Raw genomic sequence first — 17,966 nt, 5'->3', positions numbered from 1 at the left:
GGAGGCTCGCCGGGCGACTTGCGCGGTGATTGGCTGCTGGAGTGAGGAGAAACCAGGAAGCGGACGGGAGGCCACCCCCGCTCCTGCCGGGAAGAAGAAGGAACCGTCCTCCGGCGAGGCTCTCCCGAGGAGAGAGCCCTGCCACCGTCACCCAGAAGAGCCCAGCGGAGAGGAGCCGCCGCCGCCTCAGACAACCGGTGAGTGCGGGCGGGCTCCGGGTCGCTCCTATGCGTAGGGGAGTGCCGTGGGCAGGTTGATGTGCCCAGAGCGGCCCCGTTGCAGGCGGGCCGCTCCAACTATCACCCCAGTCAGCCTCGAAGAAGGCTACGTGAAAGCTGCACCCGCCCGGAGGCGAAAGATCGGCAGCATCAGTCAACAGTGCACCACTCTTGCACCGGTCGGTGCTTGCTGCGTTTGGGTGTCACTTAACTCCGTCCAGGCTGCCAGGCACAGGAGAGAGGCCGCACGGCAAGTGTCACTCGATGCTCAGCATACGTGAAAGCTGCACCCGCCCGGAGGCGAAAGATCGGCAGCATCAGTCAAGTGCACCACTCTTGCACCGGTCGGTGCTTGCTGCGTTTTGGGGTTTCCTAATCTCTTCCTTCTGTGACACACCAAAGACTCACCTTTAAAGTGGTTCAACGCCCGGTGCTCAGGATCACACGTCTCGCCGCTCGGCCGGGGCTCCCTGCACTAAAACTCACTCAGAGGAAAGGTGCGCGTTTGGAAGCCTCCAGTGACCCCGCGGATGAACGCCCCTGCCGGGGACTGGCCCCTTTACACGTGTAGAGATTGGATATCTGATGGCAGCTGCACCCGGGCAGGAGGGCTCGTCCAGCCGTCGGCCCCGCCCTGGGATTCACAGCAAGGTGACCCCCCTCCTGCCTGACCCTCCAGCAGACACAGCCCTCCTGAATTAAAGCTATATGGGGGCGTCGTGGCCCTCGGATCCCACCCGCATCCACCTATGCACACATATATGTACAGATACACATCTAGCAGCTGCACCCGGGCAGGGGGGCTCGTCCAGCCGTCGGCCCCGCCCTGGGACTCACTGCAGACGCTGCCCCTCTTAAGTGACAGCTGTAGGGGGCGTCGTGTCCCTCGGATCCCACCCGCTTCGAGCAATGCACACATAAATAAACAGATAAAGATCCGATGCTGCGGCAGGACAGAAACACACCCCATGGATGAACCTCACGTGTCCTCACCTCACAAGACCCTATAGAGGCCCCCCCCCCCCGCAGTACAGGGCAGATAAGAAAGACAGGAGACCTCACCTGTGCCCACGAGGGCCGCGGCCAGGAGGCAGCCCAGCACCGCCTGCATCTCTTCGGGGGTGGAGGGGGCGGCAGCACCGCCGTGTGCGCTGCCCGTGTGATGGGTGTCCGCTGCCCGTGTGATGGGTTGCGGTGTCCGCTGTGATGGGGGTCCGCTGCCCGTGTGATGGGTGTCTGCTGCCCGTGTGATGGATGTCTGCTGCCCGTGTGATGGATGTTTGGTGCACGTGTGATGGGTGTCCGCTGCCCGTGTGATGGATGTCTGCTGCCCGTGTGATGGATGTTTGGTGCACGTGTGTCTTCTGCTCTGCGCTCCGCCCGTCACTCTGCCTCCTCCCCTCCTCGGGGGTGTTTTGCTGTGGGGTGGGTGTGTCGGCGTGACGTCAGAGGGTGGGCTCTCTATAGCCTCTTCTCTCCTGCTGCCCGCCGGGTGTTTTTATTTATTTATTTATTTTATTTATGCAGTTTTATATAGCGCAGACTTTACCCGAAGGCGTCAGAGCGCTTTACAATAGGAACAGAAATGATACAAACTGAGACCATTACACGAACAGCAGATTGCAGAGGCCCTGCGTGTTCTCAGTGTAAACTTTTTCTGTGGTTAGTTAGTAGCCCCCTCCACCCCCCTCCCGCCGATCTCGAATGGAAGAGACCTACTTCAAGGAAAGAGGTGCGGCCTTTTCTCTGTCACTGAAAAACATTGACAGGTGCTAAACAGCCTAATGGAGTTACAAAAAACATAAAATGCCGCGATCTCCCTTTCTCGTGGACAGGGAGAGCCTGCAGAGTTACACCGAGGACTTGGACAAGCAGCGAAACCGGCTCGGCTGCCTGTCAGTACTAAACGCCACACCAGGGATAAATATATGAATGCAGTGCTTCGTTTTGCACAGCGCTGAGAATATATACGCCCCCAAACTACTGATTGCTTCCCAAGCGGTGCACGTGTCTGTTGATCCTCGAAGCCACCCTCCCAGACTAGGTGAGTCGGAGGCTGAACCCTCTGTGCAGCCGGGTTGCTGGTCTGCCGTTTCCACACTCCGGGTGTCCAGAGGCACTATGTTGTGTGGCAACATGCTAATCTTTACAGGACAGACCGGCTTTTCAAGGCCCCGGTCTCTGTAGTGCAGCCTGTGTAAATGCCACAGGAAAATGTCGGCCCTTCACGCAGAACTGTCAAAAAACTGGTAAATGGGCCAGTGAAGTCCACGTGTGTTTGAGGGGAGGATGGGGGTATTTGGGTGATGGGAAGACGGGGTGGAGGATCAAGAGGAGGAGGTGGGCATATGGAGTCGGCGGGCGACCAGCATGTCCCCAGCCTACACCGCCCAGGTGCCCTACAACTACAATCAGCTGGAGGGGCGCTTCAAGCAGCTGCAAGGTGAGTTGCACGCCCGCCGCTTTCTTGTCGGCGTTGCTATGGCACAGGGAGAGGGCGCCTCGGCTGCCTTATGTCTTTGCATGCGCATTCTATAGATTGGAATTAATTGAGCCACCAGGCCCCTACAATAATCCCGCCCACTGGCTAGTCTTGAATGTTCCGACCTGATGTGCAATTTTTCCCGTACTTTTTTAATGCTCTTGCTGTCCAGCCCCTACTTTTGTATTTTTAGTCGTGCTGTTTTCACCACTTAAGCCCTGCGTGTTCTGTGTGGGTGTGTGTGGGGGGCTCTGTGTGGCTGTGTGTGTGGGGGGCTCTGTGTGGGTGTGTGTGTGGGGGGGGGCTCTGTGTGTGTGGGGGGGGGGCTCTGTGTGTGTGTGGGGGGGCTCTCTCTGGGTGTTTGTGTGTGGCATTTGCGAGAGATGAAGCTATTGGCATTGTAAACGACAATGCCATTTATTTACGTTACAAAAACATAAATAAAAATAATGTCAAGAGCAATGCCAATAGCTCTAACTTTAACAAAGGCAAAACCATTGCATTGTAAATGCTTGTTTGTCGTATGAATTGGGATAAAGGTAAATGTTTCTTGAGCGAATAGGGATGAAAACTGGTGTAGTGTAAACAACTGTTTCTATCTGTTTCTTTTGTAAATACACTCGTGTTGATCTTCCCTTGTTCGATATTTATCAGCACATCCAAAAACGGTAGTTCATTCTGATCCATTTGATATGTAAATTTCAATCTCTCATGTTGTGAATTCAACTCCTGAATATTCTCCATAAGTTTCTCTTTAGTACCACACCAGATTATGAAGATATCATCAATATATCTTTTGAATGTAATCAGGCTTTGTGTCCAGTCTGAGTCGTTCAAAATGTGGTCATTCTCAAACTTTGCCATGAAGGTGTTTGCGTAGGACGGTGCCCCCGCAAACCCCATGGATGTTCCGCTACATTGTCCGTAAAATTCCCCTTCCCATTGGAGATAACTGTGTAGCAATGCGAATTGTAATATCTCAAGCAAAAACACTCTCTCTGATCCAATGATCTCATTTTCTAGTAAACACCATTCCATTGCTTCAATTCCCTCATTATGAGGGATGGACGTGTACAATGCTGTCACATCGATTGTACATAACCACACTTCCTGGTTAGATGAAATATCAAGTGTCCTCAATAGATTCAAGAAAGAAGTGGTGCGTTTGATGTGAGTACTCCATTTCTGTACTATGGGTTGTAAAAACCAATCTAGGTATTGACCCAGTGGTTCTGATAGTGAGCCACATGCTGACACGATCGGTCTGAAGGGTGGTTTGTTTGCGTTCTTATGAATTTTAGGCAACATGTAGAACTGTGGCCTCCTAGGATATTTACTGTTCAAGAATTGATATGTTTTGGTCGATATCCATTTCATCTCTAAAGCTCTATCGAGAATGGTTTTGAGAGTAATGGAGAATGCGTTGGTTGGATCTTCTTCCAGTTTCTGGTATGTGTTGGTGTCTTCAAGGTGAGCCCGTACACTATCTTTGTAAAACTCAGTGTTCATTACTACAATTGCTCCCCCTTTGTCCGCTTTTTGTATTGTTATTTCTGTCATTTCTGTCAAAGATTTCAAAGTTTGCCATTCTTTCCTTGAGAAATTACTTTTAGATCCACTAGAATAATTTATCTTTTTCATCTCGCTAGTGATCACTCTTTCATAGGCATCAATGGTTTTGTGCGATGCAGGTGATAAAATTAGAGTGCCAGACGAAATATAACAAAGAGTTACCTCTAAATTGTGCTCAGAGTACATTGTTTAATAAATCCAACACTGGCATCAGTGTGGGTTTGAGAGCAGTTGTTTGGTATCAAACACTCCTGGGTTCACATCATGGCGCTGGGGAACGTGGGTTGTTGAGTTTCCAGCCCGTGTACTCTCTACGGCTCCCATGGCACTTAATATATCTAAGAATATATGTAAATATTGTAGGGACATATATGCTCATGCAGATATGCCCACACATGGGAGATAGTGCACCCAGCCTTCTGGCTGTAAGGCCTGCTAGAGGGATGACTTACCTATACCTTAGGCAGTGCTGGTTGGAATGGCACACAGGCAGTGCGCCATGTCGACTTGGTCGTTTTTTTACAGCACCAAGGCATGCAAGCTGCAGTGGCATGGCATTGGTGAGGGCTCCCTAGTGGACTCACTTCAGTTCCCATGCCCTAGGTACCAAGGGTACAATTTACTAGGGACTTACAGGGGGCTCAAGTTATGAATCGTGGTACCGTTTTAGGGAAGAAGCACAGGCGCAGGGAACCTAGTTGGCAGGGACCCTGTTCACCACAATCAAAACCACATAATTTTTCAGGCAAAAAGTGGGGGCTAACCAGGGCAAAAGAGGCACTCTTCACACTGTACAAGTCACATCCTCACTTGGCATGTGGAACAAGAGTGCTAAAGAGGAGTAAGTCTTTGCTTTTTTGCGCTCCATTGATTACCCTCTTTCTTAGAACACAGGGTTCCATATTAACTGTGGAATAACAGTGATCTTAGTCTGCCTTTTACATTTATATCTAATTTCTTACCCTTCCTTTGTTTTTACATTCTAAACCATTGCACACTGCACCCCTATTCTTTTTCTTTGACCACTTCAGCCTAGCCAATCATCCTTGGCAGGGTAACAACATTCGAAAAGCGTCACTCAAATAAAGCAAGACTGCTTTGATAGTACCCACTAACAAAACCTTGAAAAATTCCACTCTAGGTTAAATACATATCTCTGAATTCAGTAGTGAAATATTGAATTTACATTTGATAAAGAACTCGCTCTTACACCCCAAAAGAAGTTGGTAGCTATTTACTACTGCCAGCTGCTTAAGAAAAAACATCCCTTACTTCCCATGCCATTCCAAGGCTCCTGACTAATGCTTTCACATACTCCAGAGTAGATTGCGTAAAACCCCCTCCACCAAGTTATTTCCAGATGTACATGCGAGAAACTACCGGATAATAAATTGCACCATCAGGCTACAATCAGCCTCAGAAAATGGGATCACACAACTGTAGATCGCAAACAGCTTCACTGGCTTGCTGATTTTCACATTATTGGGTTCAGAATCCTTTGCCCAGAACTAGACTATAAAAGCTGACTACTTACTGTCCTGTTCACTCTTTATACTCAAGCAATAACAAGGATTGTTAAGTGTAGGTGTACTTATATGGGAGACTGCGGTTCTCTGTGGATGCCCAAAATTATCGTACTATGCCAGCTCCCTAATTACGCACTTCTTTACCTTCAAAATATGACTTGCAAGGGGCTTTTTCTAGCACCATGATTCTGCTCAGTGACAATGTAATCTGTAAGTTTCAGATAAGAAAACAATTAGCACATTTCTCAAAAAAGCAGCAACGGTGCCTCTCGTGCTAGTGATGTAAGCCATAGATTTAACCAGCCTTATGGTAGCTGGTTATGATGCAATATATCCCTATCAATATACTGTTTAGAAGAGGTCAGTCTTCTGTGAATTTTTCTGAAGTTCACTAAAACCAGTGTAACTTTTTTTTTTTTAAAACAACTGATTTTTTCCATAAAAGATGCAAAAAACAATATGAAGTATTTGCAGACCGACAATTTAAATTTTTAAGTATTCACTTACTGTCTAAGTGTGTCCTTCACAAACCTCACATTAGAACAAACTGGTTCTAGACTGTCCTTGACGTTGTCCAAGGCATCCTCCCTGCCTTATGTCGTATCTCTCACTGAACTAGAAGGTCATTCATGGGTGTCACTATTAAATTAACAACTTTGTTTCAATCCATCTACCCCTTCCCCCTTATACTGTTCATGTTCATATTTAATCAAAGTATGAAAGTGACCCTTTTTTTCATGGTCACCCCCACTTTTTGCCACTCGTACTGATGTTTTTCAATAGATGTGCACGGGGACCCTGCTAACCAGGCCCCAGTGCTCTGTCCCTAAAAGCAAGGTAAAATAGTCTAATTGCAACACAATTGGCACACACTTTAGCACCCCTGTAAGTCCCTAGTAAATGGTAACCCTAGTGCCTAGGGCATGGGTACTAGAGAGGGTCCCCAAGCGCGGCAGCATGCATTATGACACTTTAGGTCATTGCAGGCTGCATGGCATGGTGCAAACAATGAGTGAGAACACAACATGGCAAACTCGGTGTGGGCCTCACCAAAGTCACTGCATGTAATACACGCACGTCACCCCTACAGCAGGCCTTGTACTCTAAGGCAGGGTGCATTATATTACATGCGAGCGCCCCTGTCCTGTTTAGTTTAATTACTTAACGGCAGAAGTGAGCAGGGCAGTCATTTTAAGTATATATATTGGGCACAGGCCATTAGTAGTTTCCCAGATAGATGATAGCTTTACTGAAACCTATGGTGTTTGGTATCAAACACATTGTCGTAATAAATGTGTACTGTTGCCAGTACTAGATTTATTGTGGAAGGTGTTCATATCTCCTCCAACAGGATGGCAAGTTTGATTTAGCATATCAAGGCCAGGGGCATCAAAGCCCCTGCTTACTACCTTTGATATGCAACCATGGCTTCCCGCAGAACTGGTAGATGCCACCCCCAGCCATTAGGTCCCTTTGGCACCAGGAAAGGCAGGAAATTAGCTATGCAGTAGGCGTGTTGCACCTCCTAGCTACTCAGACCCTTAAGGTGGGCTACCTGATTTGCTCCACAAAAGAAGAGTTCCACCATCTTGTTTTTGGTGGAATTAAAAACTCTGGGAAAGTGTTATGTGGGTGTAGTGACCTCAGGTGTAAGTAGGACATAGGCTGCTCCCCTTCACTCCCTTTAACACCACTAAATCTAGTATTTAGGTGGCCCCCGACACTAAGAACTTGTACTCATCTGCCTGAAAGGAGGACAAAAGAGCTGAAGACGTTGGCTCCTCCAGATGGGGGAACAGCCTCCCTAAACCCTTGGAGGACTGCCCAGTACATCCTTGACCCAGCAACAACTCCCTTGTAGTGGAGGAGCCACTCCACTGCACCAGCAGGCACCTACTGTAGCTGCACGGTGCACCGTTCGATCAACCCCCCACCCACTCCCGGGCAGCTGAGGGAGCAGAACCCCGCATGGTCTTTGTGCTCCAAAAGGTCAAACCGTTCCCTTGCCTAGTGTGGACAAACCAGGACCCCCCCCCCCCCCCGGATCATCCCTGCACCAATACCAGAGGCAAGCACCAAGGATTCTTTGTGTTAAGTTGGAACACCACCACACTGAGAGTTGCCCTGCAGAGTTTCTTTTCCCTCTTATAAGGGAACACTGAGAACTGTGACAGCTTCAAACTCATTGACCCGCCAGACAAAACACCTCTGCACCGAGCTCCTCAGCCCGGGCTCATGTAAACCAACGGTGTCTCTGTGGTCCTGAGACCCTCAAGCGCAGAGTCCCTTGGGTTCTGCCGGACTGGTCCCCCAGTACCCCCTTCAGCTAGTGTTTGAGGCTACCACAGCTGAAAGCATTTCTGCACCCGGACATCCTAGGGCTTAAACTCTTGGTGCTTTCTTGGACCTTGGCCGCTACATACCTTAGGTGCAGGAGAACAGTTCAGTAAGTCGTCTGCAAGTGTACCTACCCAGTGTATTTTTCTCCCATAGGATAACATGACCGCATTCGAGGCTCATGCCTCAAATCTGACAGCTGTCAAGTTCTACTGTAAAACTTGAGAACATCTAAAGTACTTACCTGATTCTGATAATCTTAGTGTCGAACAATATATAAAAAGTGTGTTTCATTAATTGATTCTGTGTTCAACAAATGCTTAGCACTACCCTCTGATAAGCCTAAACTGCTTGCCCACACTACCCTAAAGAGCACTTGGAATTATTCATTTAAGCCCTGTAAGCCACTAAGGGTTGTCTCGACTTTCTACATGGTGCACCTTATTTTGGTACACTACATAAAAAGCCAGCTTACTACACAGAGCTACTACTAGGCTGCATGTACAGTTGACTAATATAGGAAGCTGGCTCTTTATTTAGTGAACCAATAAGAGGTGCACTGTAGAGTGTGCAGGCAAACCCACATTTGTTTATAGAGGCACAATTGTTTTGTTTGTTGTAGTTTCAGTGCTATTCTGAAACTCCTTCTATGTAACCTTTTTTGTCTGCCACCTGTCTGGCTTTGTATGTTCATCAAATGTTATATGTATACCAGCTTACACCTCTGAGCTCCATGATATTATATATTTTTATTGAATACATTTTGTATGTTTTTCTAGATTTCTCCTTTATGGGCCGTTTCTCAAATTTTTCACTTCTATTTGTGCACTGATGTATACATTCTTTGCCTTAATTGCTTGTAGTTGACATTGGTTTGTGCTATTGCAATTTCTCAAACACTTTGAACTACTGTTTGGATTAAATATTGATTGCCCCTGGTTCAGGTGGTTAGGGCTGTACCTGTGGTGGTTAACCATTTGAATATTAAGCATTGAAAAACACAACCAGGCCTGGTCTTGACAAGCTAGAAGAAACCTGTCTGGTGAACAAAAATGAAAAAAGTAGAAAAGATTTTTGTTGCCCAACTTGCCAACCATATGCTTGAATAAAAATTATAGTAGAAAACAATGATTCAATAGAACTCTGTGTGCTTCTTAGTGCTGAGGTGGACTTTGGAAAGGTAAGAAAACCTGTTTTACTTTTAATACATAGCAAATAAAGATTATTTTTTTTCTAAACAAATATACTTTGGCTTTGATAACCACAACCAGAAAATGTCTTTTAACCACATATTGTACAAGAATGGATATAGAATTGAAACACAAGGATTGGTGAAGTATTGGTCACCCAGCCTTGGCACCCATTTTTAGGCAGATGTGCACGTGATGAGGGGAATGCCGTTACTCAGGTCAAGAGAGACTATAAGACCTCCCCAAGGAAATCGGTGCTCACTGGAACTCTGCCTGCATACCCACTCTGCATCTATTTCAAAATGTATCTAAAAAAGAAAACTTCAAACTCTAGTAGGGAGGCTAAAACGGTACCAAAATAATGTTTATTCATGGAATATTCTGAGGCCTACCTGACTACCAAAACACTAAATGCATAACCTCATCCTCTTGAATGCATAAAAAGATATTGAAGTTGGTTCCCGATTTTTTTTCCCAGGATGGTCATGCAAATATCTGGACAATGCAAGATTCGAACGTACAAAGGGGCAGCAAGAAAGCTGGATTGTACAATTGTGTCTGACATGGTTAAGAGGGTTCCTGCAAGCACACAAACCTTGCATACTCAAACTGAAAGTGAAATAAGCCAAGGAGCAATGTACCCTGCACTGTGTAGTAAGTTAGTGAATTAAGTTTACGAATCTAAGCTATAGGAGTTAAAAATAAAAACATACCTGTAAAAAATATGTATTTTCTGCGATTTAAGAAATGCTTTGATGCACACTTACTGTTTCCTTCTCAGGATCAAAAGTCTCCTTTAGACTCTCTGCTTCTTCGTCCAAACCATGAGTCGCAGCAGTGAGAAAGGCCAGAGACTCTATAAAGAAATACATGCACCAGTGACTGTCAAATGACAAATATAAGACACAAAGAAACAGTCCAACTAAGCATTTGGAGAGAACGTGCTAAAGACATTTGCAGGGTCAAGCATTATTAGAGGCAGTGATCCATCGGTTTAGACAGAAGCAACTGTAGTCATCGTCAAATAGCAAACAAGAGGTGCAGAACTATTAGCACAACCATTTCATCATGCACAACACAGTGAAATCTGTTTAATAAACATTGCAGAATTATGTGATACAAAAATAATACATTAATTAGTATGGTTGCCACAAACGTTGCCCCGAGGAACTCAAGAGGTTAAGATGTTTTGGCTCACGAATTTTCAATTACTTCTTCTTATTGGTCCAAGGGAACCTAGGTAAGGGGTATGTCCAAACATGGATGTCGTGCTTTTCGCATATAGGGACTCAAACTACATTTCACCCTTAAGGTCAAATAATGGTAAAACTATCTGGGCTTCCTTGTGTTCATCTGCAGGAAGTGCGTGGTATAGCAGTTGAAATGGACTGGCTCTTTCAAAAACAAGGAAAAAAATTGAGTTGCATTTGGATGATGATTTCTGTGCTGGCACAAAATGATAGGGTAGAAAGTTTGTAAAAAAAAGTTTGAGAGGTCAAGAAGTGTTGCCTAAAGCTTTGTACGCTTTACCTTTACTGGCATCAGACATCTAGGCACAATAGAAACCAAAATGAGTAAATGATCAGAAAGGCTTGATTTTTTATGTACGGTTTATGAAAACTAAGTCATTGAACATTTTGAGAGATCAAAGAATCACATTATCATGTTAATTTCAAAATAACTAGAGGTGTAATGCAATATTAAGAATGGGTACACAGTTGCTATGGGACTAAAAGAAGCTCCAGTTATCAATGGTTACTGTACTGAGGCCAAGTTCTACTTGGTTGTATGCAAGAGTTAAAAAAGCTATCAGTTCAAATTGGCAAATCTGAGGATTTTGGTTGCCATTTTTAATGTTTTCCATTTTTGGGAATATCTCAATCCATTTTTCTGGATTTAAAGAGCTAATTTTCCCTGGCAATACTGCACTGGGAGAGTAGGAACAAAAATAAAAGACATTACAAAAATAACAAAATATAGAAAAGCAACATCTTTTGCCAGATTAGATTTGGGTTGCCAGATTAGATTTGAAAGCATATACTACTTACTCTGCCCGCAGTTTTTGAGGATTCGCACACGCTCGACCACATCTCCAAGGTACAGTGCATTCTGATAGTGTCCACTCATATCTTTCCGAATCTCAGCTAGACCAAAACAGAAGCAATGGTCAGCAATCTAAATTACTAAAATGAAATACTTTGAAACACCGAAGTCTACAAATATAGGGTAATTAAATACATTGATTTTGGACGAACTCACCAATCTTCATCATCTTGCGCAGCTTTTCGAGGTTGCCTGTGATGAGGTACAGGAAGGATAGCTTGTCAAAGTTCTTGGTGCGCTGATAGCACATCTCCACAATCTGGTGGTTTCCCTGCAAGAGGGCCACCTCTCCCAGCTTCTCCCAACAATTCTTATCGTCCAGAGCTTTGGCTGCTTCCAAGGCAATCTAGAAGACAGTGAACATGTGGACAGTGAAGAATGTCAATCATAACATTTGTTGTAAAATAGGCACAAAGATGCTTTTACATACTGTGCTAGTGGAGTTCAACATGGCTCCGATTTATTAGAAATTAGATTCCCTGGGCAAAGAATAGATACATCCTTTTGATCAGGAGCCATGTAGTAGCAAAATTCGGGGTGAAACCTCCCAGTTAACCAACTATTTCATGAAATGTATTGTGGCACAAGTGAGTTTCCTCAATTGTGTCTTCACAGCTCTACCAGAAGGGGAAGCGCAATGAAAATTAGATTCCATTGAAAAAGGATTTTTTCTGTCTGTCACGGAAAGTGGCCAAAGCAATAAAAAGCTATGCTACACGTATTTATAAACTATGTTGAAGCAGTCTAAAGTTGAACAGATCAGGGTGAATTTACTCTGAATGAGGAGAGAAGAATTTTAAGAGCAAGTATTTTCCCTATGTGATTACCAATTTTATCACTGAAAAATAATTGTGAAAAACAAGTAATTCTATTATATTTGAACAATCGGTTCATAAACCAAAGTACACAGCACAAAGTAGCAGACTATATGTATGCATATTGACAAACATCATCCGGGGTGTGGGGCTGACAATTGCAGGGATAACAGCATTGTGTTCAATGGGTCAGTCCACACTCTTTGGGGCTGGTCCATAACAAAACAGTATTGTATGCTTTTGTTATAGACTTGCTATTTCATCCAAACATGTACTGTATTGCACTCCATGATAATTCATTGAAAATAGAAGGCTGTCTACACTTATAAAAAGTAAGCAGGGACGGACAGCTAAAGAAATGAGACCCACCTGTATGAGTAATATTTCAACTCCACATTCAATCTTTCTTAAATTGTGTCTACTATGAGGCATGGTGCGATTAGACAAGGGCGACTTTTGCTTCACCTCACACCCAGTCCAACTGATAGATGCCCAAAGCCCACCAGCTAATAGTGGATGACCAAAATCTGGCTTCCCACTTCAGTCTCATCAAAAAGCCACTTTCAAGAGGACCCACAAAGGGAGTACACTTCTCCAATAAAGATTGCACATAGCTATGCACAATTTCTAAACACCTTAATTTAGGACAGTGGACAAGGTTAGTTTAAAATAGGATATAGGAGAGCTTCAAAGGAAAGGACTGGCCATGTGTTACCTCAATGTTGCCACACTCTAGGGCAAGGCTGAATCTGGTCTTCTCGTCTTTGACAAAATGCAAGGCCACCTCAGGATAGCCTTTTTTCTGCAGGTAGGCAATGATAGACTGTCCCACTAGCTTGGCATTTCTCACCATGTGAAGAACCTGGACAAAATAATATGAAAATGTTAAAAACAAGGCAGCACAAATACAGGACACTTTTCAATCTATAACTCAATATGTCCGAGTCTGACTCAGTTGTAATTTGTACTTGTTTACGATTATTAAGACTTTTTTTTTTCTTGATTACCTTTTAATTAGGACAGGCTCTGTATACTGATAGGTTTAAACTTTAAATAATTCAGCAGCAATTAAGTCAAATTAATGAAGACTTTGGAAAGCATTTTTATATAGATTATAAACAAATATGTATTGCTGTGCATTTAAAAAGTAATTCTCCATCTAGCAACCTAGAATCCAGTAGCATAATAATTTCCTAAACCATCACTTGGTGGTAATCAGGTGAAGAGCAAGTTAAGTATTAGACAGCTGCTAATTTATTTTCACCCTTGTCATAAAACTAACAGCATGAATCAATCAGGGGTCACACTAAATGTTTTGCATCTTGGTGTGGTGAATTGTATAGGAAAATCTGCCTGCACACAACATCTGAAAATAAGTTTCAGTGAAGTGCAGTTCCTGCCTCGGCTTCCATATTTTGGAGCTTTATTGTGTTATAAATGAGAAGTGATTATGCACAAAAAAAACTAAATGTTCACAGCTTTAATAAGGAGTGTGATTTCTCTCCCACAGTTACCATAAAATGGAAGGTAGAGCAGCTATTGCTAGTCAAGGGTTGTGGAAAAATGAAATGGTTATACAGAAACTGGATGTAGCACTCACTGCTTACCTCATCATACTTTCGGTTAATAAGGGCCAGTTTAAATTTAAATTCCGTAGGGTCAATTGTGAGGACACGAGGGCGACACTCTCTGTCCAAACAGTACACATTATTGCCCTTCACTCGAGTCACGTAGATGGGCAGGTCCAGTGTACGAATAATTCCGTGATCCCTAAACCAAGCCAAAACAGTCACAAAATATACAGACATTTGAAGGATTCGATTATAGACCCTGATTTGTACATTCAAATTTCATACAAACAAAAACAGACAGAACCCACACATGAGATAGTTAGGAATTGTCAATTAATGAAGGTAGCACCCATTCACATGTGAAGGGCAAACTGGGAAGCATAAGCAAAATAACATTTATGTTGCAACTGTATTCCAGCTGCCAATACCGCCAGTACAGTTTATTACCTTTAATTTGTAACTCTTTCAATGTTATCACTATTTTAAAGTCTATTCAGTCTTGGTCCCCAAGAGCAGCATACCTCATGTTTACACAGAGAATTACGATTTAAATGTATGTATTGATTTAGAGGTCTGAAGGACCATGCACCGTTCATTATTTTGCCAGTTGCTTTTTTTCCCAAACTGATCTTTATTTGCTTTTTTATATTAACTGTACAGAACTGAAATTCAGTCGCTCAAAGAAAATCCATAGCAATTGAGTGACAGTAGTGTAGTAAATACAGTGAACTCTGCACCCATGATAGCACAAAGTATGTGTATTATCCCCATGGAGTGGCAGATTATACAATCGTGCATTTCCTACAAACCTGGCACATTATGAACAAAACACAAGCTTCCACTATGCCAATAAGAACAGAAAATAAAACCATTAACTGCAGTGTACTGCACAATCCTGCTAGCATAACCAGATCCTGACCTTATTACAACAGCACCCTCTGTCAGGCGGGCTCTTCGGTCCACCGCCCAATTTAAAGACACTAAGCAACTTTTTCCCCTCTACTACCCCCCCCCCCCCTTAAGCACTAGCCATGCCCCCAGTGGTCATTCTCTTTGCCCACATCCTCCACCCCGCACAGACTTCCCTATAGTGCAGCACCCAGAGGAGTCCGAGGAATTCACCGCTCAAAAAGCTGTGGTCCACACAAGCAGCCATTATGAGGGTCTGATTATTATGTCAGTTGCTTAAAGTTTAAAATTATTCTCATTTTACTATCTGTAGAGATCATTCACTTCCCTCCCCTGGTGCACCAAATAAGCACGCCATATCTGCTGTGCAAATACACCTGACTTAACCAAAAAATAAAATCTGAAAAAAGTAACCTATTCATTCAAAATGGGCATCTACACCACCCTGCGAGTGACAGTTCATCACTTCCATCTAGATTTTTAAGTATTGTTTTGTTTCTCCTCGGGGAGCTTTTCCAACTTTCACTATGTCCAGTTAAGTCAGGACTATCGCTAGTCCACGCAAAACGACTACTCCTACGATTACTAAGGATTAAAAGAGATAACAGACTTATTCAACAACTGCAAACAGTAACAATTTGTCAGAGTAATACAAAAAGGGATCTAAACTTCAGACTTAATTTGATAGATTTTCATGATGCCCTTCTTCCTCCTGAAAGATCCATTTCCTAACAAAACAAAGGATTCAGAAAAAGCTTGAGGCCAGGCCCAGCCCATAAATATTTTGGAACAAATCATTTGGGCTGTATTTTGAATTTAACTGTTCATTTTGGGAGAAATTAACACCTTCTGCACAACTTAGTTGTATTATGAAAGCAGAACTTACCCCGTAGTCAGAGCATATTTAATATGGTTGCTTGTGGTGTAGATGAACACTCCACTTTCATCCCATGCTCCACTTTTGACTCGGATGTTCTCATGTATGTTACAGAGAGACTCCAGTTTCCTGTTGCATATCATGATCGCTGGAGACAGGGAGAGATCAGCAAAGATAAGTAGTACCTACGCTGTCTAACATTTTTAAAAAAACTGTAAGAGGTGCAAAGACTGCATGAAATAGAATAAAAGAAGCAAAAAAAAAAAAAAAGGAGTACGAACCATGCTTTGCCAGAAGTGCTACATGAGACATGTCTGATGACCAAATCACATACTTCACCTTGGCAATCTTCACAGATGACAAAGTCCTTAAAATAAAGAACACTGCATTAAAACACATTCGTAAAGATGTCCGGCTGTTGTCATTTAGTACTGGAGCACACAGTGTCCACTTTTAAAATAGAAGACTTGGAACTCTGCTCTTACAGACTGATCAATACAAAGTGATAATTAACAAATGATATCAATTCAATAAAACTTTATTTCGGTCAATAGACCATAAAAGTGCATGTGCAGTAAAATAATACATTAAAACAATCCATGGGAGCACAGGCTCAGACCCCAGAGTTCGAGTTTATTATTAGTCACGTGCCAGCACCCCATAAAATAGACAATGATTTATACAGATATAAGAAATTAATAAAACAAGTATGTTACATGTTGCAAACACTAAAAACCATGGTTGATAAAAATCGATGAGAATGGGACAAGTCTGGTTAAAAACAATACAAAATTATCGGCTTGGTTCTATGGGTTAATATTCAAAAATATTTTACGAACATACAACATGGAAAATAGAAAACGCAACACCGCAAATACAAATGGCATTTGAGTGTTGCATTTTAGCAGCCTAAATACCTCTAGGCAGTGCTGTGTCCCCAAATTTCTGTATACTTGGATCAACCAGTGATGGCTAGCTTTCCTATAGCCAGGACAGAAAAAATAAATGTGCATTTCTGACTCATCTGCATTACTGCAGGCCGGACAGCCTAAAGACATTGAGCCTGCCCATTTGTTGGAGAAGGTACGCAGCGGGAGGACCCCATACATAATTGCAAGTATAGTTTCCTAGCTGGAGCGGGTTGGATGTCATCCAGGGCAGGTTTTGGACTATACTGGTCTTTAATTCTCAGGAATACTGCACTTAGAGTGCCTGGTGTTGAGCTCCCCTGAAGGTGAGCAAGTTTACTCTCCCTATAGCTCCAGGCCAGTTCCTTCCTAGACATTATGGGGCAAGTTACCCCAGCGTTGCACCATAGGCTAGTTCTACCCTTAACTAAAAGTATATCCTTGACATGGGCTATCCGAGGTAGTTTTTCCACACCCTGCAGGCTCAGGACCTCCTTTTCTCTGCCCTGTATTCAACCAGTTACGGGGTTGCCCATAGGCGACGCCAGAAGATTAGGGGTCTGAGAGCAATTTCATCTGCAATTGGCTTTACCCCAAGGTCCAACCGAAGTGGTGTAAGTGGGGATCTAAGGGGTAGAACAAATAACTGCCTGACGAAAATGTTTTTGATCTTAATGATGTTTTGAGGGGAACAATGTCCCCAATTTCCATCCCATACATGGCAGCACCCCTTGCTTGCACTTTGCATATTTAGACAAGCCGTCCAATGGGTTTGTGGAAGGAGTTCTTAAATAACTTGTTCAAACCCCCATGGTTTGTGCCAACTTTACCCCCAATCCATTTTTTCTGTTGAAGTAACCCCCAAGGTACTTAAATACAGACACCCTCTCTAGCAGGATGCCTTCCAGGCAAGGGTTTGGTCGGGTTAAACTGGCTGAATTGAAGACCATGTATTTGGTCTTCTGGGTGTCCATCTCGAGCCCCCTGCCTTTGCAAAAGGCACTGAAGTTGTTGAGGATCCTCTGGATGGACGATGAGTATCGTCGGTAAACATAATTGCTGGCACTTTATGGTTCGCTATCTTGGGCGCATCAATGTCCCGGAGCTCAATGTCCTTCCCCGCATTCAGTGTCTCTACAAGTGCATTTATAAATAGGCAGAAGAGGGTGGGTGCGAGGACACAGCCTTGTCGGACTCCTCTATCTATAGGTATGGGTGCGGTGAGTTCTCCAGATTTGCCAAACCTAATTTGGGCTTAGTTGCCTTCATGTAGTTGCTTTAACAAGTAGCAGAGATAGGTCGGGCCCCCAGATCACTTAGTACTGCCCTCAGTTTGTCTCTTGGCACCAGGTGAAACACGGATTTTAAATCCATGAAAATTTGGTAGAGGCTGCCACCCTCTATAGTGACCGTTTTCCAGTACAGGAGTTCGAGCCTAAAAATTGGATCAATGGTAGA

At 43.8% G+C, this 17,966-nt stretch overlaps 1 protein-coding gene across 1 annotated transcript in view; it reads right to left on the bottom strand.

Annotated features, from left to right (window-relative positions):
* Positions 1-17,966, bottom strand: part of COPA (coat protein complex I subunit alpha) — a 191,404-nt gene that overhangs the window by 45,186 nt on the left and 128,252 nt on the right. Inside the window, exons 16-22 of the mRNA XM_086945342.1 lie at positions 15,882-15,967; positions 15,610-15,748; positions 13,851-14,013; positions 12,959-13,105; positions 11,585-11,774; positions 11,374-11,469; positions 10,093-10,181 (exon numbers count right to left, since the gene is read on the bottom strand). Coding sequence (XP_086801468.1) covers positions 10,093-10,181; positions 11,374-11,469; positions 11,585-11,774; positions 12,959-13,105; positions 13,851-14,013; positions 15,610-15,748; positions 15,882-15,967 — 910 coding nt within the window. The remainder of the gene's footprint in view (positions 1-10,092; positions 10,182-11,373; positions 11,470-11,584; positions 11,775-12,958; positions 13,106-13,850; positions 14,014-15,609; positions 15,749-15,881; positions 15,968-17,966) is intronic.

This window comes from Lissotriton vulgaris, chromosome 12 (assembly GCF_964263255.1).
Source record: "Lissotriton vulgaris chromosome 12, aLisVul1.2, whole genome shotgun sequence".
Classification (NCBI taxonomy): domain Eukaryota; kingdom Metazoa; phylum Chordata; class Amphibia; order Caudata; family Salamandridae; genus Lissotriton; species Lissotriton vulgaris.
This window is presented reverse-complemented; position numbering and strand designations above follow the sequence as displayed.